This window comes from Centropristis striata, chromosome 6, assembly GCF_030273125.1.
Source record: "Centropristis striata isolate RG_2023a ecotype Rhode Island chromosome 6, C.striata_1.0, whole genome shotgun sequence".
In the NCBI taxonomy this organism is placed as follows: domain Eukaryota; kingdom Metazoa; phylum Chordata; class Actinopteri; order Perciformes; family Serranidae; genus Centropristis; species Centropristis striata.
Window position 1 is genome coordinate 31,784,284 of NC_081522.1, and position 27,874 is coordinate 31,812,157.

At 38.4% G+C, this 27,874-nt stretch overlaps 1 protein-coding gene across 1 annotated transcript in view; it reads left to right on the forward strand.

Moving 5' to 3' along the window:
- The window catches only part of LOC131973768 (septin-7-like), a 51,777-nt gene that overhangs the window by 19,685 nt on the left and 4,218 nt on the right, over window positions 1–27,874 (forward strand). The window contains exons 3-10 of the mRNA XM_059335844.1: window positions 5,589–5,695; window positions 8,880–8,980; window positions 9,083–9,217; window positions 14,729–14,846; window positions 15,384–15,476; window positions 16,501–16,597; window positions 26,948–26,999; window positions 27,688–27,813. Of these exons, the coding sequence (XP_059191827.1) occupies window positions 5,589–5,695; window positions 8,880–8,980; window positions 9,083–9,217; window positions 14,729–14,846; window positions 15,384–15,476; window positions 16,501–16,597; window positions 26,948–26,999; window positions 27,688–27,813 (829 nt within the window). The remainder of the gene's footprint in view (window positions 1–5,588; window positions 5,696–8,879; window positions 8,981–9,082; window positions 9,218–14,728; window positions 14,847–15,383; window positions 15,477–16,500; window positions 16,598–26,947; window positions 27,000–27,687; window positions 27,814–27,874) is intronic.

A 27,874-nucleotide genomic window follows, 5' to 3' on the forward strand; every position in this document is an offset into this window, starting at 1 on the left:
TGAGCAAAGCCTGCACGAACTCTCCCAAACAGCCCAATGAGCAAACGTCTCAGTAGATTCTCAGAGAACCTTATGTTGGCTGTCCTGACTATACTAAACAAGTTTCACAAACACTGTATTCAAGACACTAAACATTTAAACAAAGCATTTTATCTTCATTTATAAAAATAACAAGTAAACCATTTCCAAATGTTTTACTATATTAAATGCTGTGGGGAAAAAAAAATCATGGTTTTCCCATTAATTACCTATTTTTAATTAACAATTAAGGTTGTTTTAATCACAAAAAGCTAAACTGTGAGTAACCGTCTGAATTACTTCCTGTCGCTAAACAAATGCAGCTTTCAAAATAAGAGCACAGTGTGTTTACAGAATCCACCACAGAATTTTCAAGAAGACTGCCAAAATAAGATGCCTTAAATAAAAACTTTATTCCCCTTTAGAGTAATTGATTAAAATGTGCAATTATTAAGATCAGTGTATATGGAATAGTGGCATTAGAATCTGTGAGAGGCAGCCAAATTTGGGTTTTTGGGACCCTCCTAGCCAGCTATTTTAACACACTGGCTGGCTACTCCATGTCCCAGTGGAAAGCCTTGTTGACAGCAATTAATGCAACAGTAGGATAACAATAAGGATTCTATAATTCTGTATCTCCCAACTGTGAAAAATGTTAAGTGAGGTGTTTGCTCTCATTTGGCTCTCAAAGTGCACTAGATTGATGCATTTTACTTAAAAATTTACAAAATTTTCTCCTGTGGGGGCATGCCACTGGACTCCCCGACATGGTCTGGTTCCCCGCCTGTCATAGTTTCATAAAATCCTGTGGGAAACACTGGGTAATGGTTGTGGGTAATGATTGTTGTTAATGGCTGTACAGCTAAAGTTGAGGATTTCTAGCTGGAAATGACAGGTTAGTTTCTCTGGCCCCCAGTGGGACGGATGCTCACTGCAGTAGTCTAAACCCCCCTGAGGGTAGGTCCTTCCCAATTAGCCTCTCTACTTCAGCTTTAATTAAATATTGGTTCCACATGACAAGTGGAAGCACAGTGGCAGCTTTCTGTAAATAGACTAATGACCTGAATGCCAGTGATGGATGGCCGAGCCTTCCAGCTCATCTCTGCTGTTTCCTCTTCCTCTCTCTTATTAAGACATCCCTCCATCTCTCCTCAGCTCTGTGTCTGCGTCACTCAGTCTCCGAGCACATTCCATTTTGTCCCAATTTTCTCCCCCCTCCATGACTCATGTCCGCTTTGTACTCTTTAAGTATTATTATTATGGATCGTCATCCTCCATGGTGTCGAAGGGCAAATGGCTCCTGTGTTCTAGCAGTTTTAATAAAATAAATGATCATAGATAGCATACGGCTAAAGAAGACAAGACCACATCTGTGATTAATTGGCCTGGTGGGAGATTCCATTATACATGGGCACAGTGTTTTTTCTGTGGTCCAGTTTGCAATTTCAATGTAATTAAACTATGATGCGCAACAGAACCACCCCACCCCACCCCCAGGAAAAAATTAAAAATAAAAGTACATGAAAGCCAGCAGATGCACTGCATAGACAATCATTATTAAGAACTTTGGAATCCTCTAAAATTATTTCTATCTTTAAGAAAAGGTTGCATACTGTATTTCCTTCATCTAGCCTAAATGTCTCTGTGGGTTGTATCGAACCCTGTCTCATTTATTTGCATTATTAGATTTAATCACAATGTGGGCACAACTGAGATAGCAAAACATAATTAATACCAGGTGTAAATGAAGAGACTCTTGTACATGTATATGTATGGATCCTGAGTTTGTTGAGTTTGCATCATTAGTGACACTTAGCTACCAACTAGAGGTGGGGGGGGGGAGATCGATACAGCATAGTATTGTATTTTTGTGTAGCAATATTATAACCGCCAAGTATCAATATTTAGCATTCCGACTGGCCGTCAGTATTTTTGCCTTTTTTTTTTTCGTAGGCCGTACTGGGCTTTCAGGAATATACTGGAGATACTGGTATCATATGAAACTTGAAGATTTAAGGAATCTATAGGCATATATGTGCATCAGGATATCGTGTCGGGAAGTTGTCGAAATAACGCTGCAAAGTTAGCCTTTTTAATCTTTAATTTAAAAAAAATTCGGAGCAGTTAAGCTTAAAGTTGAGGAAAGTTTGAGAAAAAATACTGCAGTTGTTGTCGTCCATACATGTTTGATATCAGTTCAGTTCAGTTTGACTGAATACTTTGCTGGTCAGTCTGTGGGTTTGACTCTCATTGTGGAGAAATAAAAAGACTGAAGTGAGATGAATAGACTGAGAATTTTCTCTTATTTGACAAAACAATTCTTGTTTGAAATTTAATTTTGTGGACACAAAATGCAGTTTAACAGTTAAATCGCAACACTCACCATATCGCAAAATGCTTAAAATTACAAATATCGGAGTAAAACCGTATTGTGGAGCCTGCTGATTCACACCTCTATTACCAACAGAGCAAAGCTAACAGTAAAAGCACTTGTATAGTTTATATTGACATAAAAACACTCTCTTAACCCAACCCTTCCACATTTAGATTACCTTCCCCTCATTGCAGGGCTGGAAGCTGGAAGTAGGAGGGGGCTGGGGGGTTTCATACTTATGTGCTATCTCATAACAGAATGGCATTTGTGTGTGTGTGCGTGAGTGTGTATGTCTTCTTACTTCAAACAGTCCATCCTAGGGGTGAGCTGGCAAGTGTCTGGTTGTGGAGGCTGTAGGAGACATTGAGACAAAGGGTTTTCATAACTCGCAGTGGGACAGACCGAGGGGTTAAGAAGAGCAAACGCTGAACTCCACCGGGGCTTCACACCATGTTGACATGTACTGATGGAGTACACAGATGTCCTGTGGAAAGTATGAATGAAACCCTTCTCCCTGCAGATATTCTCCAGTAGGTGGCTGATTGAAGGGGATAAAAAGAGAATCAATATTTGTCGCCATAGAATAAAGAGAAAAATTAAGCAGTGACAGTGGCAATTGACTCTGTTCTGCCGCCAATGTTGGCAAAAGCTTAGCTCACAGTAACAAAGCTGTTCCAGTCCTGTTTTTTGCAAAGATAACCATACAAAACATTCAGGAAGCAGTTTCCCTTTTTTGGCACTGACTGTTGATTCAACTAAGTACTAAGTAAAGGGTCTGTATTCTTATGTCAATGTGATATTTAGGTTTTTTTCATATCAGTTTATATATATTTACACATATCACATACATACATCCCTAGTGTTTGAGTCAGAGTCCAAGTCTGAGTCATCATTACCAGAGTTTGAGTCCAAGTCCCCAGTCCCCAGTGTTCAAGTCAGAACTGACTTGAGTGTCGCCCGTTCTAACTGCTTTCTCTCATCAGAGTTACTTTCGTATTGTAATTTCACATGTAAATCTCCATGTACATAAATGAAATTTCACATGTAGATTGTTAAATATGTATAAATCAATTATACCTACACTGGTGGTGGAGATTTTATTCGAAATGACTGAAAACACCGGAAAGCAGATGTGTCAGTTTTGGGATACAGTCTCTATATATCTCTTCAGTCACATCAGGTTCACCCATTCCAATAGAAATCCAACACATCAAAACCGCAGTTCTAAATGACATGATTCATCAGATTTTTTTCTGACATAGGATTTCTCATGTTAATGTTTGGTAAGCTACTATGCTCCCGCCGTGGTTGGTGTTTGGTCTCAAAGTGTCAGGATAGTTGCAGTGTCAGAATTTCAAAGGCTAAAAAGCAGCTCGATGGTCTACTGGGAGTCGGCGAGAGGTCTTACTAGGACAAGCAGCCGTCTTTCCCTCTAACCAAACACTCCCCTGAGACACACCAGATGTGCAGCCATTAATCACAGCATTGTGTTTGTGATGGCGTATGCGGTGTTTGTGTTTGAAGTGGCTGTGCTTGTCAAGTAAATGTTAACTGTGTGTTTGTGCAACTGCTGTGTCCTTAACATCAGTGTGGGAGCAGAGAATGGAAAGTTGACACAACAAGGAGAGAAAAGGGAAGATTTATATGTGAGGGAAGCGTTCAGTGTCAGGGACAGAGGACGGACGGGTGGACGGATGGTGAGGGAGGGAGGGAAAGGAAATGTTTTATTCCCCCTATCTAAAAGCTTTTCTTGCTGGCAGATGAGAGTCTGACCTTTTCCCTCACAGACAATGAATCTAACTGGTTTCTCTGCTCCAGCTCCATCCCTCTAGGCCTTGTGTGTGTCAGAGTGTGTGTGCAGTGTATGCACATGTTTTTGTGTATGGCTTTTATACATGTGTATCTGCTTGCAGTAGAGGTGGGCAATATGGGGAAAAAAATATCTTGTTTTTTTTTTTTTTTCAGTTTTCTGATCACGATCAGAAACCTGTACCTGTACCTGGGTACAATGAGATTAATAAACAATCACCAAGTCAGTGTGAGAGACAATGTCTCAGAAATAATAATATACAAATAATATACAAACAGACATAAGGACATAAGGTGCACACTTTTGAATTGCAGCAGTGAAAAATAAATCTGGTCCATATACACGTGAGATATTGCACTTGTTTGGAGGTATTGCACAAGAGGGAAGATCAGTTCATACTGCAGTTTAGGGTGATTATGGCCTTGGGAAAGAAGCTGTTCTTGAGTCTGTTTGTTCTGGCCTTACTATAATCTGAAGATATCCTTTAAAATATGATTTCTTTACCCCCCAAAAAAGCTGTTGAAATTCTTCTTGCATACCAGGACATCTACTGATGGACACAATGTTTTCAGAACAACAGCTCTCTTTAAACTTAAGCATTCAAGAGACTGCTGACTGCAGCTGGGAGAGACCGCTGCAGGAGGACTGGGCAGCTTGTGAGTGCTTTGGGACGGTGCCTGCTACTCGTGAGGAAGAGTAGGAACGAGTCTCCAAAAGTCTCCAGTAACACAAGAAAAAGTCACTAGATTTATCGCTAGTCGCTTATTTGAAAAAGAGTCGCTAGAGGGGTTCGAATAGCCGCTAAATATATCGACAAAGTTGCTAAGTTGGCAAAACTGCTTGCCGCGTCAGTCTGTCGTCACATTCGAACTCCGTTGGTTCGCAACTACAAAAGTACCTGTATGGAAACAGAAGCCGAGGGGAACTAACTAGCGGGCGTAGTCAAAACACTAAGTCGCTTTCCAGAAAGTACTCAGTGGAAACACGTCTATTAAATGGGTAAACATTCAGGAGGTAAAGCATACAAGCATGAGCAAAGAAGTGGCACATTATAATTTCTTAATATTGTTAATATTAAAGTGACTTTCATGCACCTCTCCTCTACCGTCTATGCGTCTTTCGTTTGTTTTTGTCTTGAGATATTATAAATACTCAATAATGTGAAATTGCACATCGTCAAAACAACATTTTTTTTTTTTAAATTTATTTATTTTATTGTTAACAATATTGTTGTAGGCGATATATTTTGCCCACCTCTCGCTTGTACCTGAGCATGATGCATACATGCACATGTGGCCAGAAGGCTTTCTTTTCAGTCGCTGTAGACAGGAGACAGCATCATATGCATGATCCTTAAATTTAACGTGATTAAATATGTGTCCTCAGGTGAATCTGGTCTCGGGAAGTCAACACTCATCAACTCTCTGTTCCTGACTGACCTGTACTCCAAGGACTACCCTGGGCCCTCCCAGCGGATCAAGAAGACTGTGCAGGTGAGGTTATGTGATGCTCTTTTCTCCCATGTGTTCTTCCAGTATTCTCCCATCTCTGCACTTGGTGGATCTGACCTGGTGTCACTGCCCTGCCACTGAGGTTACGTTCACACTGAAGGCCTTGATGCACAATTCAGATTTTTTTTGCTCAAACCCGATTTTTTTTCGTTTGGCCGTTCACATTATTTTTTAAATGTGGCCTATATCAGACTCCAGTGTGATCTGCGGTCGTACATGAATAAGCCAATGAGCTGAGAATTAAGTTGGATAAAGCTACAGTTTGCAAACTGAAAGTTAGCAATGAGTTACTAGGTTTAATTTGATCCAAAACACACTTATAAATATGCAAGATTATTGTGAAAACTAACCTCATGCGTCTTCAGGGGCTAAAACAAGACATTATATTTACAGTTTAATCTCACTTGTGTTAGTTTTACAATCAACAGGAAGTCTCTTTTCGTCCTCTCAAAATAAAAGCATCCGTTATCGAAACAGGCTTTTGCATAGTACTGTATATATATCTTTTATTTTGCCCATGTATGCATTTAGCGATTAATCGATTAATTGATCGTTAAAGTTAGAGATAATCGAGTTGGCAGGTTTCTTCCAAACACCCATCCCTAGTTGTGACTACTGTCATCCCAACACAAGATAGTCTGTAGTTCAATTAATTGTCTCAGTTTAAATTTTCCCACTGCAACAGCCCATAAACGGTCATTTTGTCACCATTTAATGTGATTTAATCTAGTGTATCCCTTTCCTGCAGTGGTCCTAAAAACAAATCAGAACATGTTGCCGTATCTTTTGCATCTTCACATCACAGCCCCTCTGTTACGTTTCAGGCTCAGCTCGGTACTAAATTTTCTCTAATTTGGCAGGACTGAAAACATTTAGAACATCTTGCTCCCAACTCCCTTTCGGTCCATCACTCACACCGAACCTCATGTGAACCCCGTAAGTGCAACGTGGGCACGATGCTCTCGTGCAAGTAGCAGTTAGTGTGTGTTAGTGTGCTTGCCATGGGTGCTGTGGTCTGAGGCTAAGGGGGAGAGACGGGGTCAGAGTATTTATATTCCAGAGCAATCTCTCGTGCGTCGTCGCTCACTCACTTTCCCCCCAGATTAAATTTCTTTTTAAATGATGGTGTCGAGACTGACGGCATTTTTGAGGTTTTCTCCCAATCTGTTTTTCTTTGCGGAAACGGTGGAAATAGCAGATTTGGTTTTGAGACATGTCATGCACAAACACTTACAACGCACACATCCTAACACACACACTGCAGAAAAGCTCAGATATGTCAAACGACTGCGGTGCGTGATATATATGCTCAGCTGTAAAGTTACACAGATTATCTGAAAGTTTGTGGAAGCCGAAGAATGTTTGCGTTCGAGCCAGAAGGCTGTAGTTTGAGTTAAAGGGGTGATCATAAAATAACTAGATGGGCTTGTGAAAGTATGCTGCACAGCGAGGGAACGGCAGATGAGTTTCAGGAAATGATGGACCTGAGGGACTGACTATGAATACATGTGACTGAAGTGTGAGATGGGGAGGTTCTGCTTTTTAACCTCACACCACACACAGAAATCAGTTTTTTTCTTAGCAATAACATGTTGGATATTTCACAGTGGTGGAACATAGCTAAGTACATTTACTTAAGAACCAAACTTGATTTTGAGGTACTTGCTCTTTACTTGAGTATTTCCATTTTATGTAACATTTTACTTCTACTCCACTAGATTTTGAGGCAAATATTGTACTTTTAACTGTACTACATTTATCTGACAGCTTTAGTTATTTTCTCAGGTCAAGATTTAACATGAAAACCAGAAAAATTTTAAAGTGATTAGACATTTTTTTTAATTAGACCTTATAACAGTATATAAAGTTAAATAGTAAAATGAGCCCTATCCTTTCAAAATAAAACACTTCTTACATAAATGCCTCAATAATTATAATCCAATAATATATTTAGAATATATAAAACAATCTGAGTGGGTCCATTCTGCATAATGAGTCCTTTTACTTACTTCATCAGCATCAACATGTACTTACTTAAGTACATGTTGATGCTGATACTATTGTATTTTACTTCAGTAAGTTTTTGAATGCAGGACTTTTACTTTACTTCACAGTGTAGTTTTAGTACTTTTACTTAAGTAAGGGATCTGAATACTTTTTCCACATCTGATCTTTCATTAGTTTTGCATTCTGTGCCTCATTAAGCATACTGAGGTACTACAAAACAGGTATTGTATCAAATCAACTAGTTGAGACTTTCACAAAACACACATTTGGGCCTGAATACACTCTCACACAGACACACAGATACTACATCATCATGACAATACTAAAGATGAAGCAAGTTTTAACTCAAAAAATGACAGTTTGTGTGCATCGCTGGCAAGTTTTTTATGCATGTATTGACAAATGAAGTATTGACAAACTATCTATTCTGTTGTTTAGGTTGGAGATCTTGTTGCATTGTCACCTGGCGCCTGAATTTTGTGGTTTCTTTTACATAAATAAAGACCTTTTTGCAATGAATTGTTGCAAAAGAAAAGCAAAAATTTAAGCAGAAATGCGAGAAATGAATTGTTTTGCAGTCAAAATTTAATGGGTAAGGATCCCCAGGGGCCCCCTACCACCAGTAATGATTACAAATACAACACATTTCAGATCCATAGAGGTCACTGCAGCTGCACCTTCTCCCCAATACATCATTTAGTGTAGCTGCTCTTTAAGAAGTTCAACCTTGCCACATAATGTCAGTTCCAGGATTTGTTTAATTTAGGTGTCTATGCATCAGTGGCCTGTATAATGGGAAAATGGTAATGATCCATCCCTTACTCAACACCATCACAGCTCTGACTATTAGTTGCTTATAGGAAGGAAAGACTAAAAGCTACAGATATTGGTATCTCTGAATCTCTCCAGCAGGCTGTGTGGGTGCACTAACAGTGTGATGATGTATCACCAGCGCCCTGAGTGGGAGAGCATAGTGTCTCATAATTCAGCATGCAGGCCAATGTGTGTGGGCACATTCGTGTTACCAAATTGTGTTCCGAATTGTATTTACAAAGCATACAGAACGATCATGAGGGAACTGCAGCAACTCACATTTAGATGTAAGGAACAGGTTTTGATCCAGACCAGTAGTGTAGTAAACGGTGTGAATGTGTTGCAGGTGGAGCAGTCCAAAGTGCTGATAAAAGAAGGAGGCGTCCAGCTTACACTCACCATTGTTGATACTCCAGGATTTGGGGATGCAGTGGACAACAGCAACTGGTGAGGAGTTCTGCTATAATCAGGGTGTTTCCAAACCACCAAATGATCATACGTTCATCCAGTTTCCTTTTCTCTGACCGATATATTTTCTCTATCTCACAGTTGGCAGCCAGTCATTAACTACATCGACAGTAAGTGCGAGGACTTCCTGAATGCAGAATCGAGAGTGAATCGCAGATCCATGCCAGACAACAGAGTCCACTGCTGCCTATACTTCATAGCGCCCTCTGGACACGGGTAGGTCTGCCTGAGATGAAGGTATAATAAGATGAGGTAGACAGGAAGTAAGGTGAAAGCAAATATGACTTGTCCTTTTAGGAAAGAACAGAAGGAAGATGGCGAGTCACCCATTCGCTGGTCAGGACACCATTACTCCACTATATTTTTACTTTAGGCCTTTTCATAGTGCAGTATCACAAATGTCCCGCTATATTGCCGTAAAGTTTGTGCTGGCTTTTAGCTTTAGGGCATTCATAGTGATCCTGCAAAGGCAGGATATTTGGGTCGATTCATAGTGCGGTCCAGTGTTGCAGAACAAGGTGGGAGGAGACGATAGTGACATGAAACAGAGCAGCAGCAGTGCTGCACAGTAGCACAGTGCTAATAGGCTACACAGTTAGGCCTGTAGCAGCACAACAAGCACTGGATAGTTTGTGTACAGTTAGCGATGCTAGTTTGTTTACGAGACGTCACACTCAACAAATTTAACACGGGAGATGCGCCAAACGTAAACAATAAGAAAGGAGATGCCGAGATGGAAGGAGCAGAGCTTGCTGTGTTTCTTGTCAGCGATTATTGTTGTTGTGACTACCTGCTACTTCGCCGGCTTTTAAAAATGTTGCGTGTTGTTGTAGCCTTGAGTACTACGTCACATCCTACTTAGCGTTCTATCCAATCAGCAACCAGGCTTTTTCTAGGGGAGAAAAATGGCCCTGCTCTTCGACAGAGCCAAAAAACGGTCGGTCAAACAGACGCTAGGGACGGCTCACGTTCAAATTAGGGGTGTTTGGACGAGGGAGACCCACCTCATTCCAGGTTTTCGACTATAATGGAAACTCACCTAATAGTTGTTTACTGCTATATTCATGTTGTCAATGTTTTGTACAGCCCCTTTAAATAAAGATTGTTGAAGTGGAATCCCAAATCCCTGTCATACTGTGCTGATGCATGAGCATGACAGTGAGGCAAAACGCTGTTTGATTTGATTGGCTGGGAAAATGTAAGGTGATGTAATGGAGCTTTTAGCTACACCAACTAACAGAGCATCAGGTCAGGTTAAAGATGCTCAGCTTTAGCAGGAGTTCAAGTGTCCATTTTGATGCATCAATGAAAACAACTGATGCAGTGTTAAAGTGGGATGAAACCTGCAGACCTCCACCACCTCTTTGGCTTGGATATCTTTACATTGAGCTTACCTTTCCATACAGCTTCCTCTCCTCTGCCAGCTCTGTGAGCTGAGGCACAGGGTGTGTGTATGTCTGTTTCTGTGCCATAGACAAGTAGGCTGCCAGCCAGTGTTTGTGACCCACAAAGGTTATATAATGCAGTTCTGCTCATGCTCAGTAGAGTTCTGCTCTCCATCACTGAAACACCCAATCATAGAGCAGCTCACGGAGGCAGGTCTCTCATCTCAGACAAACACACTCTGTCTTCTCTCATCTTGCAGTCTCTCAGATGTTTTGGTGCCTTGCCATCGTTAGAACATTCCCTGTTAGTCAGTATAGCTGCAGCTAGTCTTGGGAACATTGGTGAGCGGATCGTATAGTATACTTTAATGTTTGATATTTCAAATAAATGTGGCACAAATCTTTTGCATAGCTTGGAGATGGTCTGTGTAATATCCTATGGCTCACATTTGACATCAGGGTAAAACCAATAGTATCCCTGAATACAAGGTGTTAGTTTTCTTTGACATTAAGAATTGTGTTGTTTCCTGTTAATGAGTAATTTGGCCTTTTGTTATTGTTGTCGTGTTATCAGTTTCACACTGTAGTGCTGCTTCTTGGTTCTTATGGACCAAAATCTGATCCACGAATCTAAAAAAACTGGCAAATGACCTTATCATTACCATTTTAAGACTCAAATATGTTTTGCATTGTTTTGTTGTTGTTTGGCCAAAAATGGCTCTTCTGGTAGTAAAGGTTGCTGACCCCTGAACTAATAACATTATTAGGTCAAACTTTTAAATTATTTACAGATGACATGCCCAAGAGCTTCCGCTTGCTAATAAGCAAATGTAACATACTGACAGCTAAATTGAAAAGGTGAACATAGTGAAAATTATACATGTTAAATATTATCATGTTAGCATTGTCTTAAATCTCTTAGACATGTTTCAGCTGTTTTGCCCTGCACCAAAAGAGGAGAAACACATTTTAATTACTAATATAACATGAGAATAATCTCAAATCTTTAAATTGTCTCATTCAGTGTTCCATAAATTCAGTTTATTAATTTGATCCTGTTTTCTTTGAGCACAGGAGATATACTATAGACGTGTTAAATTGTGTGCAACTTCAATCTATTATGTTTCTTGACAGCAGTCAGTTCAGACTTGTACCATGTTGGAAGTATTTGTTGTGTACACACTACACAAATACTACATAAATGGAATAGGCCGACCTGATCAGATTGCCATTGTGCCTTTTTAATAATCTGGTGCTTGTTTAAACATCAGACAATATATAAAATTGCCATAACATTTGTATCAGGAGGTGCATGTCTGAAAGGGACCTGAAACTATGAAACTGAACTATGCTGCAAAAAAGCATTGTATAATTGTATAGTTTCTGCCCAGACTTGCACAGGGAAATAAGTTTATTAAGGGCTTGATAGAGTTTGAAAGTCAGTTAACTGCACTTCTCTGTGTTTGACAGCTCTTATAAATAAAAATTAAAGGCTGTGGCATACTTCTGGATTGAAGAACTATTGGTTCATTTACCGCAAATGTCTGGGCAGTATTTCACCTCTCTGGGTAAATGTACTGGGTAAATTCCTGCCAATCTACTAGAATTTGCCAGAATATAGTGTTGTTTACAACTTCATGTCCGCTGAAACAGCTGTATGATTCAGCTGCAGCTTCCACAGGTCACTGACGTGTTGCTGTAAAATTTGAAAAATCCTGCCTTGAAAGTAAACTGCATGCTCATATTTCCAAGCTTAGTCTGTCTGGTATTTTACACAGTCCGAAGGAACCAGCCAGCAGTGATTGCTGCCAGTCTGATACACCACTGAGAGTGTGTAAAGACCATTTATGGTTTAACTCTGAAAGGAATAACATTTTCAGATCACAGAAGTGCCTTGACAGTCAGTTTCTCCCTGTTTAGAGTAGATATCTGGAGCGAATTCACACAAGGATTGAGAAGCTTTTTGCGCCCGCTAAACATGCAAATGAAGCAAAAACAAACAGTGTGATTCTTAAAGCACCTATAAAGGCTGAAGTGCACCTCTAACCATGCTGCTAAGCAAATTGCATCTTGGTGCTCCGGTTCTATTTGCACATAAATGAGGTACTGTACATACATTTGGTGCAAAATCAGCCCCTTTCTATGCAAATTAGCCTCATTGCAAATAAAAAGTCTGATTCACAAATAGCAGCGCTAACAGCCACACGCAGTTATAGTGAAATTATTAGCGTCTTCAGAGAGCTGGTGGTTAATGAAGCGCATTTATGAGGTTGACTCAGTTTCGTTTCTTATTTTGGGATACAGTGACAGGATGCTCCTCTCTGCTCCCCTGAGTCATTTTTTAAAATACATGACACATTAATAAGGTTAATAGACCTGTGGCTCAGTCTGACTCTCCTGATGTGCAATCCATTCTTTGTGAACTTAACCCTGACTTCTGTTTTTTCTGGGGCCGTGTTCACTCCAGGACCCCCCTGATGCTGCATGGTACACCACCCTGACATGTCGCTCTGTAAACTAGTGAACCACTTAACATGTGTTTGGTTGCCCTCTTTGTATTTCTGTATTCCTGGGAGGAGTACCTCAACCATCCCCTTTACCCTCATTACAGCCAGACACCCACACATTTAAAGAACTATCTCTACCAGTGGAGGAAAAAGTATTCACATTCCTTTTCATAAGAAAAACTAATACAACACTGTGAAATTACTCCACTACAAGTAAAAGTCCTGCATTCAAAACTTACTGAAGTAAAAGTACAAAAGTACCAGCATCAAAATGTAGTTAAAGTATCAAAAGTAAAAGTACTCGTTATGCAGAATGGACCCACTCAGATTGTTTCAAACGTTGTAAATACATTATTACATTGTTTTGTATTGTATTTTGTATTGAATTTATGTAGCAGTGTTTTAATTTTGGAAAGATAGGGCTCATTTTAACTATTTTATGTACTGTTGAGTTTAAAATGTATAATAACTTTTCATTTATCATGTGTTTTATGTTTAGTAGAAGTATGAAGTTACATAAAATGGAAACACTCAAGTAAAGTACAAGTACCTCAAATTTTTACTCAAGTACAGTACTTGAGTAAATGTACTTAGTTACATTCCACCACATATAACATGCATCACTTGAATGTACATTAATGATATATATATTGTTACATAATCTTCTCCCGTTATGCAGTACATGCATACTCATTTTCACACACACACCTACTTGTTTCTGACCACAACTCAATACAAGTCGCACTTGTATTCAGACAGAAATGTAAAGTCTATATTACAAAGACAATCTGTCATGAGCGCAGCGAGACAAAACCATCAGTTGTCACCACAGAAGAACAACACATGAGGAAAATACTCACACACACACTCTCTGTCTTTGCTGTGGGCTACATGTAAAGTGCAGTTTTGGTCGGCCCTCTGCTGGTGACCCACTGAACTGCATTTATTTAACATCATGCATTCAGGAAGCCTGCTGTTTTTGTGCCATTTTCTTTAGACGTGTCATCCTGCCTGACATGGCTGCAGACAGATGAGTTTTTTTTTATTATTGTAATCAACCATAAGCCCTTTTTAGGTTTTCTAAAAAAGCATATCCTGTTAAGAGATTAACCCAGACCCCATTGGCCGAGAGACGGGTACACCCAAGACAGCACAAATCACCAGTTGCCTGGTGCTGGGGCCTGTGTTGACTAGAGGTGGGAGAAAAAATACGGCATAGTATCACAATATTTTGCGTGGCAGTGTTATATTGATTCATGGCCGCCAAGTATCGATATTTAGTGTTCAAGCAGGCCGTCAATATTTTCGCCCATTTTCTTTCTAGAGGTTTTAGGAATATACTGGAGATACTGGTATCATATGAAACTAGAAGATCTAAGGAATATATGGTCACCATGTGTATCAGAATATTGTGGCTTTTCTCATCTTTCATTCAAAAAACTTGAGAGCAGTGAAGCTTAAAGTTGGGGAAAGTTTGAGAAAATGCTGCAGTTGTTGTCATCCATACATGTTTGATTTAAATTCAGTTCAGTTTGACTGAATACTTTGTTGGTCAGTCTGTGGGTTTCATTGTGGAGAAATAAAAAGACTGAAGTGAGATGAATAGACTGAGATTTTTCTCTTATTTGACAAAACAATTCTTGATTGAATTTAATTTTGTGGACACAAAATGCAGTTAAACAGTTAAATCAAAATATATTTTATCGCGATACTCACCATATCGCAAAATGCTTAAAATCGCAATAAAATCGTATCGTGGGGCCTCTGGGGATTCACACCTCTAGTGTTGACCTTAGTCACTTGTTCTTATGGTTTTCTTTCTGTCTGTCCTTCAGTCTGAAGCCACTGGACATCGAGTTCATGAAGAGACTCCATGACAAAGTCAACGTCATCCCTCTTATTGCAAAAGCCGACACTCTGACCCCAGAGGAGTGCCAGCTCTTTAAAAAACAGGTATTTTTGCTTGCATGTGTTACATCAGTGTGATAGGCAGTGCTGCTGCTGAATAGATCAAATCATTTGTTGCATATTTGTACCTTATTTACTCAGTGCAAGCAGTATTTATAGTTCAAGCAATAGTAGAGCTTATTAGCTTTCTTTCAGAGACTTAGATGAAAAGGTTGATAATGCTCTAGTAGTGTGTATGGAGCTACAGTTACAAGATACAACGTCCTCTTTTTTTTTACTATTGCCACACAACAATGTTGATAATTGCTGTGGTACAACATGGTAGCTCAGTCGAACCATTACAACAACAAACACATAAGGAAATGCATGAATGTGAAAATATGTACAGTGAAAATATGATATGTATGTGTTGCAAGGAGGAAATGGCCCTAGCTTAGCATAAAGCCTCCTCAAGGTGGCGAGCAACTGCAACGACTTAAGGAAAATTATCAGAGAAATTATTAGAAATCCTCTTTGATCTACATGTGCATGCAGGTTTGTGTAGTATGTGCCTTTATTCTGATTCCTTTCTCCCTTTGTCAGATAATGAAAGAGATACAGGAACACAAAATCAAAATTTATGAATTCCCAGACACGGAGGATGACGAGGACAACAAGCTCATCCGAAAGATTAAGGTAACGGACCACACAGACTTGTTAAAACTTAATTGAATTACCTCTGATTGATCTTAGCGGGCAGACTGATAGATGTGAGAGTCGCAGACGGCCAAAGGTCAGTCTGTCCTTTGGTCAGTGTCCAACGCCTGCAGCTACATCAGTCCCATTTCCCCAGGCCGGCAGCCTGATCATCAGCTTTATAGACGATGTTTCTGTTCGTAGTGATCATCATTGATGTAACTCTGCCCCAGTAACCGCTGCCTCTGGCAAGAGGAAGCTGGATCACTACACGTGGTCCCACCCACATCGTGTCGATTACATCCATCTCTTCTGTAATTAATGGATTTGCTCAAGGGAGTGAAAACTTTGGGGTTCAGTATCTTGCCCACTTCGACATGCCACAGCCAATTGTTGACTCGGTAAATTGTGAATATTTTTTCGTTAGCAACCAAGCAAAATATCTTGCTAACTTACAATTTCAAGCTTATTTGCTCAATCACTTTTTCCCCCTACATCACTGACTATTTATTGAAGGAAATTGTGTACAAATCTTAAAACTAGTGTCATCAAAATATCTGTTTTTCACTAAATATGGATTCTGAAAATTTGAAACCGATTCAAATAGGGATGGGAATAATTAATCAATGATCGATTAATGGTCGTTAAGAATTTGGTCGATCATGTGTAATTTTTGAAACACGGCCGAGCGTTCAGTTCTGCGGCCCGTACGTCAATAAGCCAATGAGCTGAGAATTTAGTTGGATAAAGCTACAGTTTGCAAACTGAAAGTTGCAATAACAATTATAAAACACACATAAATACAAAAGTATTAATTGGAGCAAAACTAGCTTACTGTATCAATTTTAAGAAACATCTAATCACTTTATGTTTATGATGTTTTTTATGTTAAATATCGACCTGAAAAGTAACTAAAGCCGTCAGCTAAATGTGGTGGAGTAGAAGTATAAAGTTACATAAAATAAAGCAGATAAATAAAGTTTAAAAAAGCAGATAAATAAAGTTATTTATCTTTCCACTCTAGGAAAAGATGCCACTGGCAGTGGTCGGCAGCAACGTGGTAATCGAGGTGAACGGCAAGAAGGTCAGAGGTCGTCAGTACCCGTGGGGCGTGGCAGAAGGTAGGTCCGCTCAGTTCCACTGACAGAAAAGAAGGACGAGGCTTCTTTTTTTTTTTTTTTTCAGCTAAATTAGAAAATGACCCAGAAGAGAAGTGTGCACACCAGGGGATATGATCACACAATGACACAATGACAGATGTGAGAGAGGCTGAGGCATGTTGGTGTCTGAAGGTTGATGTGTTTGTCCAGCAGTCACAGGATTATTTCTGTCATGATGAATGAAGCATGATGTTCCTGAGAGAGTGGGACACAGTGCATGTTCTCCACAATGACCTGCTGTATCCACTAAATGTATTAACTACCAGGTAATAAAATGACTTGTCAAAATGAATCCCGAATGGAAATAAGTTGATGAATGAATGCAACCTGTCCTAGATGTTTTTTATTCTATAAACCTGCTGGAGCCTTAGGGAGCTTTCACAACCCAAAGTTTAGTCCGTTTTAATTGAACTCCTTGTTACGGTTTGTTTGGTTGCTTGTGAATCCAAGTTTGGATAAGCAATCATAGAAAATGATTGAATGTCAATAAGGTAATCCCAAATCAGCTTGTTTTTGTTTGCATGCACATGTGATTTTTTTAAAATCTTATTCAAGTGTTATTATTATTATTATTCCAGACAGTAGTTGAGTGGTACAGTTTTGTACACAGCTGTTAGTGTTACTATGTTTGCTTAAACTGTCCCATGTGGTGCTGCAGAATGCATTTTGAGGCACCAGCAATTTTTTCAAAAATCAGCTGACGGCTTGTTACTTCTTCTGGTTGGAAGTGTGTATGCGTAAAAGAAGAGTTAGCGGTGATTACAGCTGTTGGAAATGGGGAACTGACCTTTTAGTCATTTTCACAAAGCTTCAGGAAGCTAAAGGAAGAACCTCTGCATTTGATGAACAAGCCTGGTTTTTGAAGTAAAACACAGGGACAATGTTAGTGAGGTTTCTGGAGTACTTTTGCTTGAGTTTAGTGCTGATTAAGGTGTTAGTTTCACTGTATACATGTAGGCCTGTCACGATAATTACTATATCGACTTATCGTTTGATATATGAAAATGGACACAATCATTTTTGTGGACTCGATAAGTATTGTTTACATGCGTGTTTGTTTACATAAGCGGCTCACACACACACACACACACACACACACACACACAGAGTGCGGACGCTAGCCAGCTGAAGCATAGTGCGTGTGTTACTCAAAGTCAAGTTTCCCGACGGCTGCACAACTCCAGAAAGTTTGGTGGAATAAATGGAATTGGTGCCAAAGTCGGTGTGGGAACATTTCAGATTTCACTGTTCAGCTCAGCAGCAGCACAACTGCGCTCTACTGCGCTGCACTTATTGTAAACAACCAGCATGCTAACTGTACACAACGTGTCCGTCGCTGATCGTAAATTAAACGGCGTCGCCAACTGTGTAGAGTGTCCAGTGGTTGTTGTAAACAAACTGAGGTCGCTAAGTGAACACATGCTGCTGCAGCACATACATACTGTACTGCTACAGAGCTAACTGTTAGCCTGTTAGCACTGACTGTCCTGCCTCTTAAAGGAGCCATGCCACTCTTATATTGGACGCATTATAACGCAGACTTTTTGTACCTTTTTGGTAATACTGCAAATGTTTGACAGGCAGTAGGAATTGCCAACAAAATCTCCGAAACAGCTATTTATATATTATTTATAATATATAAAAATATATTTATCTCAGTGCAATTACTGTTAACAGAGCCCGAGTGTCTATTTGATTTGTTTTGATAGTTTATTTATTTATCTTTTATTTATCTAGGATGTTTTTTTTTCATACTTATTTTCCACATTTCAATTCCAATGTTTAATATTCTTGAGATTTAAAAATGAATTGCTGTGGAAAAGGATGTACTCCACAATACTATCGTTTATCGTGATAGTTTCTGGGAAAATATGTCGTCCTAAAAAATCTGTTATCGTGACAGGCCTAATGCAGGTCGTTGGTGCTTTTTGTCTTGGAATTGGGAAATGCATGAGTGCAACATTTTCTCTAAATAAATTGTTTCATTTTGACATGTTTTGAAGTTACCTGGCAGTTAATACATTACCTTACACACCCACCCATCTTCTCCTCAACACAAACAAACTCACATGCACACAGGCTTTTGGTCGTGTTGGTCTTGACCCTGCTGGGGTCTCTGGAAAGAAAAAAGAGGAGAGATGTAGTGCATTATGTTGTTTCAGTATGGCAGCAAGCACTGACTGATGCAGCCAGTGTCTCTACTAGCCCTGAAGAACTGCTGTTGATCTTACTGGTGTGTTGGTTTCCATTTGTTTTAATGATATACTGTATATATCTTTATATCAAGTAATATACCTTTGTTGCTCTGTGGTTGACCGTTTATCAGTCTTTCACCTTTTCATTCTTTCTTTTCTCTCTTTTTTTCTTTTTTTCTTTGTCTTTATTCTTTTCCATGACTGACAGAGGGCATTTTTGGTAAACCAAACCATCTTTCACTTAATTTCAGCCTCATTTTCTCCCCTTACTCCTCCTCAGAGTGTTCCCCAGACTCTCCATCCCTTCTCTCCCTCCACTTTTTTCTGTTGCTGTGCTGTCTCATCATTAGGCTGATGGTCAAACCAATGCTCTAATCAGACTTGGGCCGAATACTGTTTTTAAGTACAGAAATACACCTATTTTTTTATTTTTGGAAACATTTGGAAAACAAAGAAGAACATGGATCATTTAAAACGATCCTGAAATACAAAAAAAAAAACATCAACTTCAGAATCATTCATGTGTTGTCAGTAGAACATTGGCTCCATTGCTCTCTGCTGAATGAGCCTCTAAAGCCAGCACTGTCCCAAGTAAGAGTACCTTACTTTAATGAGAACATTTTAACAGCCCGGCTTTCTTTAACAAATACTACAAGGGCTCAAACACAAGTCCATAAACAGCCGTGTACATCTTGTATGCTCCGTGTCGTTCACTATCTATAGCTTGGGGGTTCCAATTCAATCCTTATTTCATTTGAGGTAAATTTTAGAGCCTTACTAATATGTGACCAGTAGAGCCAAAGGTGGGGGGAAAAAAGATACAGCATAGTATCGCGATATTTTGCATGGCAATATTATATCGATTCATGGTCGCCAAGTATCGATATTTAGTGTTCAGATGGCCGGCGTGCCGGCAGTATTTTCACCGGTTTATTTTTTCTTGTAGCGGGCTCACTTTTATGAATATACTAGAGATACTGGTATCATATGAAACTAGAAGATCTAAGGAATCTATAGGCACCATGTGCTTCAGGATATTGTGTCAGGATTCAGAGCAGTGAAGCTTAAAGATGAGGAAAGTTTGAGAAAATGCTGCAGTTGTTGTCGTCCATACATGTTTGATATTAGTTCAGTTTAGGTTGACTGAATATTTTGTTGGTCACTTATTCTTATTTGACAAAACAATTCTCAATCAAACTTAATTTTGTGGACATAAAATGCAGTTAAACAGTTAAATCGCAATATATTGTATCGCAATACTCGCCATATCACAAAATGCTTAAAATATCGTATCGTGACTCAAGTATCGCGGTTAAATCGTATCATGGGGCTTCTGCTGATTCACACCTCTAATGAAAGGACCAGGCTGGTATTATCAGCTTTTTTTCGTTTAGCACTTAGACACTTTGGCGTGGCATACATGTTAGCAAAAAATTGTGGTTGAGAAGTGTTTCCATCTCCCGTTTTGCACATTAACTATTTTTTCGAAAAGCGAGTGTAAAAACTTTTATGCGCATTTTTTTCAAGAGTTTTGTCAAATTTTGTTGTCTCCATCAAGCTTTTTTCTCATATGAATATTCAAAATTGCGCAGAGAATTTTGTTGATGGAAACACGGCTACTGTATCACTCTTTAATTCATTTGTTAGATTCTCCTCTTACCTAAGGAATATTTAAACAATCTCTTCTCTTACTATTTCATTCATCAGTGTGTATGCGACAGTGATATACCAGAGGGACACATGAATGATTTTGTATGTTGTCTTTGTTTTTATCACTTAATTTGATAATCAATTGCACTGTTTGTTTTTAAAGTAAAATTCCTGTTTTATAACTTGGGTCTTATTTTAATCCCTTTTACTATTATTCAGTTATCATTCACTCTCCACAGTAATTACTGAGATGTGTGACATCACTACATCAAAGTCTGATGGGACACAAGCAGTCAGGTGATCGGACAGGTTGTAAACAAGACCCACTTAGTTCAGAGGTGAGCTAATGAGACATGTTTCTACTAATCCCTCAGTGCACAGCAGTTGCAGTAGGTCAAACACTTTATTTAATGATTTCAGCATTTGTCTTTATTTTCTCTTCTAATCGTGTTGGAGTAAACTGGGGGTTTGTTGAAAACCTGTCTGATGTCTGGCTGCTCATGTTTCTTGCTCCATCGGACTTCTTTGTAATGTTGTCACTGTGTTTCCAGATCTCCTGTCATTAGTTGTGGAGTGTATAATGTTATTATTAGAAAGAGTGAGTCCCAGGTTGTAATTAACAGGTACGGAAAAGGATTAGGGCCAGGTAGGAGAAAAAAAACAATGAGAGGAGGAATTTTTTTTGTCATTATGCAGTTTGAGAAAAAAGTCAATATCTCGGGAATGAAGTCAACTTTTTGCGTTTGGTAAAGATATTCACAGATTTGTTGTTCCTGTGTCAATAAGTCATCAGAGGAACATTGTTTTCTATCTGAACAGTTAGACTGCAAGCTACAACCTGATTTTCATAAATTTCATAAAATGAGCAATAACTACAATATTTAAGGGTGTAGTAGCAGGAAAATCCCCCGACACATAAATGAGATACTCGAGAATCGACTTGGTCTTAGGTTACTACAACTATTGATTTGGGAAAATCTGCTTTTATGTAATTCATGTTAATTTCTTAGACATATATTGGATGTAATGAGATAATTCAGGCTGGAGCTTGCAGTCTACTTTATCCAGTGGTGGAATGTAACTAAGTACATTTACCCAAGTACTGTACTTAAGTACAATTTTGAGGGACTTATACTTTACTTGAGTATTTCCATTTTATGTAACTTTCTACTCCACTACATTTTGAGGCAAATATTGAACATTTTTCACTCCACTCCATTTTACTGACCGCTTTAGTTACTTTTCAGGTCGAGATTTAACATGAAAAACAATTAAAAGTGATGAGACATTTTTTTCATTATTTCTTATAACAGTATATTAAGAAGTTAAATGAAACCTGTCTTTACAAAATTAAAACACTACTCCACTACATTTAGCTGACAGTTACTTCAGCTTCAGTTACTAGTTCCTTTTTGGGTCAAGATTTAACATGAATACATGATAAATTCAAAGTGAGTGGGTCCATTCTGCATAAGGAGTACTTTTACTTTTGATACTATTAGTACATTTTGATGCTGATACTTATGTACTTTTACTTCACCAAGTTTTGAATGCAGGACTTCTACTTGTAGTGGAGTAATTTAATAGGGTGGTATTAGTATTTTTACTGAAGTAAGAGATCTGAATACTTCTTCCGCCACTGATTTTATCGATCCCAAAAAGTTGACTTTATTCCCGACATTTGGACTTTTTTCTCTAAAATGTATTTCGACCTTATTCTTGTCATTTATACTTTTTTTTTCTCAAAGTGCATAAAGAATTTTTTTCCTCCTCATTATTTTTATCTCCTACCTGACCCTAATCCTCTTCCGTAAACAGGTACCGTCCTGCAGTAGTGCATCCTATGAGGCGTGCTTGCCACATGACGTATTGTCCCAGGTCTGATGCTGTGAATAGTCATGGAGAGAACTAGAGGCTGTTTGGTGCTCGAGCTACAGCTGCGATAGAAACATCACTCTAACGCTGCGATTCCCTTCTTTGCTCCTTTGGTATCCCGTACTGCTGTACCGTTTCATTTTAGTCCTGCTCCGCCACATTATTCAACTCTCTGTAATTTTGCCTGAGTTGAATTGAATGTGTTGGTGCAGGGTGAGAACGCTGGTACCGGTCTTGCTGTATCACTGGACCAAGGACTGGGATCCACATTCCTAACACATTGCTTACAGATTCATAAAAAAGTTTCATGAGCAGTTAATGGTGAGTTAGTGTTTTTTAATGGCATGTAGCAGCTCATTTAAGTCATCAAGGTAACATTTGTTTTGGTCTCATAATGTCTCTGTCATTAAGAATTTTAGAGTAAGACTTTTATTTTAGAAACATGTTGAAACAGTCGTGTGCTTTTAGGGCTGGGCGATATGGCCAAAATCTTCTATCTCGATATAGGTAATTTCATATCTCAATTAGGGCTGGGCGATATGGACCAAAAGTCATATCCAATATATTTAGGCTGAATATCGATATACAATACATATTCTTATATTTTTATCGCAAAGTGAGAGCAAATGTTCAGTCAAAACCAAAAATGACATGTCACAAGAAGTTTTATTGAAACCGTTTATTTAAGTGAACATAAATATTGTATAACAACAGGAGTACCTTTTCTTTCTTTTTTTAATCAAAGCTCCATAAAGTGCACATTTAAATAAGATAATACCTTAAATATAAATAGCCTATGAAATAAAATAGGCCAATCTTTTTCTGAAATAAATATATTTATATGAGAAAAGAATAAAGAACATTACAAAACAACTAAATATGACAAACCCTAGTAAGGGCAGCATTTATAAATGAATAAAGAAAAAAAATTGAACTATATCGTTATATGCAATGTGGTCTAATTCCATATCACATTTAAAAATATATTGATATATTTTTTATATCGCTATATCGCCCAGCCCTAATATCAATAACAATATATATCACAATATATAGGAAAAGAACGTAAAACATCATCTTAATGACGTTAACTTGCTGTAAAGCACATTCTGATGCAAAAATTATAGATAAAAGTATTTTTATATTGTTTGAGTAATAGATATTGTCATATCGCCCAGCCCTAGTGCTTGGTGTTATCAAATTAGACTGTATTTTTGTTTCACGATATTTGTTTTTGTCACAATATGATGCCAATTAAAAACGACAAATCATTGTATTGAATTATTGCCCAGCCATATTTGCTCTTGATTCATTAAACCTATGCAGTTCATCATCATGGCCTAAATACACGCTGCTAGTTGATTAAGCACTCGGGCTCAAAACACCTGATGGACTGAGACAATTTTACTATTAAAATCCCACGATTGACAAATAAAAAAAACTAAAATGATTGATGATTTTTTTTTTTTTGCATCAGGTATTTTCTGCCATTCATCAACAAATAAGATCTGTATACTATTAGTTAAAATCTTTTGTTTTCCCCTGTGACCCTCAACCCCACTTAGCTTCCTCACTTATTCCCTCATTGAGACCTGCACCCCCGGCTGGTCATGAGTAGATCCTCATATAACACCCCACCCCTCAACCACCACACTCCCTCTACAAGCCCTGCGCTCTTTAGTCACTCAGTCAGTCTGGACACATGCAGGCTATGGTTTTGATCTGGGCCAAATCTGGGCTGAATCTGGGCCAAAACCTAGGCTGATTCTGGGCTCGAATGGAGCCAGATCTGAGCCGTAATAAACCCAGCAAGCCCCCAGACCCAGATTTAGCCCCCGCTGGGCGCAGACAGTAACTGAAAAACCCCTCATACCCCTCCCCTCCGTCAGAGCTCCCTCCTCTAGAAGAGACAGAAGGTCATTGGCTGGCTTGGGATGCCAAGGGGCGGGACTGCTTAAGTTTCATCAATGGTAAGGTGTCCTCCTCATTCGCTCCCCCTGATGATGGTTGACTGCCAGTGGGGGTGGAGGCCAACCAACAAGGAGCAACATATTTGACGAAGAGGAGGCTGAAGATTTACCACATACACCCTCAGCAGTTTATCTGCGGTCATTTTCACAGAATCCCATCTGACAGTGTAACCATGTCTTTGTTATTAAGATGACCCTCACAATCATCTAACTGTGGTGAAATGAGACCAGTTCTGTTTACTGTCGTCTGACTAAGACCTCTTGTTCGTTCTAACTATGTGGCGTCCAAAAAGTGAAAGGCTGTGATTAGATAGGGGGCTTTTTTTGTGCTGGAACACAAAATTCAGCTGTGAGTTTTGTTTCTACAACAGTTTGTACTGTGAAAGGGCTCACACATATTAATAAACTCACAGAGTTGTCACCAAACTCTGCAGTTCCTCTTGCTCTATAAAGTGTTTTAGGTTTTTTTTCAGCTGGCTGCTTTACAGCTGCAAATTTACTGTCTCATCTCATCAGTTTTCCGAATCAGGAAGCTCTTTTTTTAGCAAAAAAAAGATCTGATAAAGCCACAAAATAACATAATTTTGTAGGCCAACCCAGAAGTTGGCATCTCCATTGGGTCTTTTGAGAATTTGTCTATGGGATTTATGCATTGGATCATTGCAGAAAATAAACTCTGTAGCAAACACACGTTACTGATGCTTACACGTTTTGTTCAGCAGGATAATCTTCACAAATGAACACCACTTTTATTATGTTTGAAGCATTAATGCAGCCGAGGAAAGTAAAAAGCTAACGTTATGCTATAGATTAGATTAGATAAGATTATACTTAATTGATCCCACAATGGGAAAATTCACTTGTCACAATCAAAAAGGTGTGAATATAAATTACAGGGGGGGAAAATATAGTAAAAAGTAGTAGTTTGAATAAAAAATTCAAATCAAGATTATATTAAAGATATGGTGACTACTGTAATGATAAGTGCATTATAGTGAACTACATCACGGACTTTTACATCACAGACGTAATCCTTCAGACGCTTTCCGACAAGTTAACCAGCGGTTTTGATTAGCTATTTAATCCCTAACCCAAAAATTGTTAATTTACAAAATTTACAATCTACACGAGTTTGCAAAAGCACTGAAAAACAAGACTAGAGGCTGTTAGGCGGACTAGTGAGAGAGTTCCCATCCGTGTCCGGCGTGATGACGTTTAATGTCCCTGTTAAGCACTGTAGCCTCATTTAGCCTCTTGTTAGCAACCGCCTTTTTAAGGACACGTAAAAACTCCTGTAACTAAACTGACACATTTTTGTCTGAAGCTCTAGTTGTAGGTCCGACCTGCTGCAACCTAACCTGATTAACAAAACAGAACGAAAGCTCATATTAAAACCATCCTATGTGATCATGGCCTGATGCCGCTGCCCTTTGTGCTCTCTTTAATGTATCATTTTAAAAACTCAACACACCTGAACCTCTTTCTCTCAGTACACCCCTCCCTTTATAACCAATGAATGAATGAACTTTACATATGTGTGTTTTTGTACCATGAGGTCTCTGTAGAGATTAATAACATGCATTTTAACCAGTGGTGGAAATAGTATTCAGATCCCTTACCTAAGTAAAAGTACTAATACCACACTGAAATTACTCCACTACAAGTTAAAGTCCTGCATTCAAAACTTACTGAAGTAAAAGTACAAAAGTATCAGCATCAAAGTGTACTTAAAGTATCAAAAATAAAAGTACTCCTAATGCAGAATGGACCCACTCAGATTGTATTCTATATTTCAAATATATTATTAGATTATTATTATTATTATCATAATGCATTTATGTAAGCAGCATTTAATTTTTTTATCAAGATAGGGCTCATTTTAACTACTTAATATACTGTTGTGCAAAAGTACAAAAGTATCAGCATCAAAATGTACTTAAAGTATCAAAAGTAAAAGTACTCATTATGCAGAATGGACTCACTCAGATTGTTGTTTTTATTCTACATATATTATTAGATTATTTGTATTGATGCATTTATGTAAGCGCTTTAATTTTTTAGACAGGGCTCAATTGAACTACTTAATATAATAATAAAATGTCTCATCACTTTTAATTGATCATGTTTTTATGTTAAATCTTGACCTAAAAGTAACTTAAGCTGTCAGCTAAACTTAGTGGAGTAAAAAGTACAATATTTGCCTCTAAAATGTAGTGGAGTAGAAGCGTAAAGTTGCATAGAATGGAAATACTCGAGTAAAGTACAAGTACCTCAAAATTGTACAGTAATTGTCAAGTACAGTACTTGAGTAATGTACTTTCCACCACTCATTTTAACCTGGTGATGTTTTGCTAATATTTTTTTACATTCTATATTTTTATTTACCACTACACTGCACATGTTTCATCCTGTAAATAATACACACATAAAATCTGGTAAATTTTTCCCAGAGTTCATTGCAGTTATTTAGCACTTGTATGAAGGGTGTATCAGTTTCTCTTGAGACCAAATGATGATAATTCTGATTGTGACGAGCATAAGGCTTCATGTATAGTAATTTTGCTATGTGTGTGTTTCTCTCCCTCCCCCCGTGTTGTCCTCTCTCTCCCTGTGTGTTTCAGTGGAGAATGGGGAACACTGTGACTTCACCGTGCTACGCAACATGCTGATCAGGTGAGACAATGTTCAGCTAAACATTTATTTCCCAAACCTAATCTCATGAATGCATCTTTATTTCTTACCCAGAGAGGCCACTAGAGGGCGACAAACCTCTTCTCATGCTCACATTAGTTTACAGTGTAAACTTTACACCAAATGCAAATATGCAAATATTAGACCACCCTTTTTCTTCAATTTCTTGTTCATTTTAATGCCCTGTACAACTTATTCATGCCTGGTATTAACTAATCAATGCCTTGATAATAACCAAAATCATTATCAAGAAAACCATGGAACATGTCTAGATATCAGCTCTTAAATTAAACTCTTATTTCCTATTTTTGTTATCATTATATTTGTCCAAACAAATGGACTTTTAGTTGTATCAGGCATTAAAATGAACAAGAAATTTAAGAAAAAGTGTAGTCTAATAATATTTTCCATGACTGTATATATATTTTCAATAGCCTATTGTCACACATAGTTTCCCTGTGTAATATGTCTTATTTTAGTGTATAGTAGAGCTTTAGTGTCAGGGATCATTCACTCATTTGAATGTTTCTCTGTAAGGAAACGAATAACAAAGAGTAGCATTTTGTTATAGTTAAAGCTTATAGCTGTTCACTTATAAATAACATGAGATCCTCTTATTTCTTCCTCAGCCTTTTAGTTGCTAACTGTACCTGTTTTTTTCCTTCCATAGGACCCATATGCAGGATTTAAAGGATGTCACCAACAATGTCCACTATGAGAATTACCGTAGTAAGAAACTGGCTGCCGTCACCTGTAATGGAGTGGACACTACCAAGACCAAGGGCCAGCTGACTAAGTATGCCTCAGTTCCTAAACCACTGCCTCTCTTATGTTAATTACAGAGAACTTCACATGTG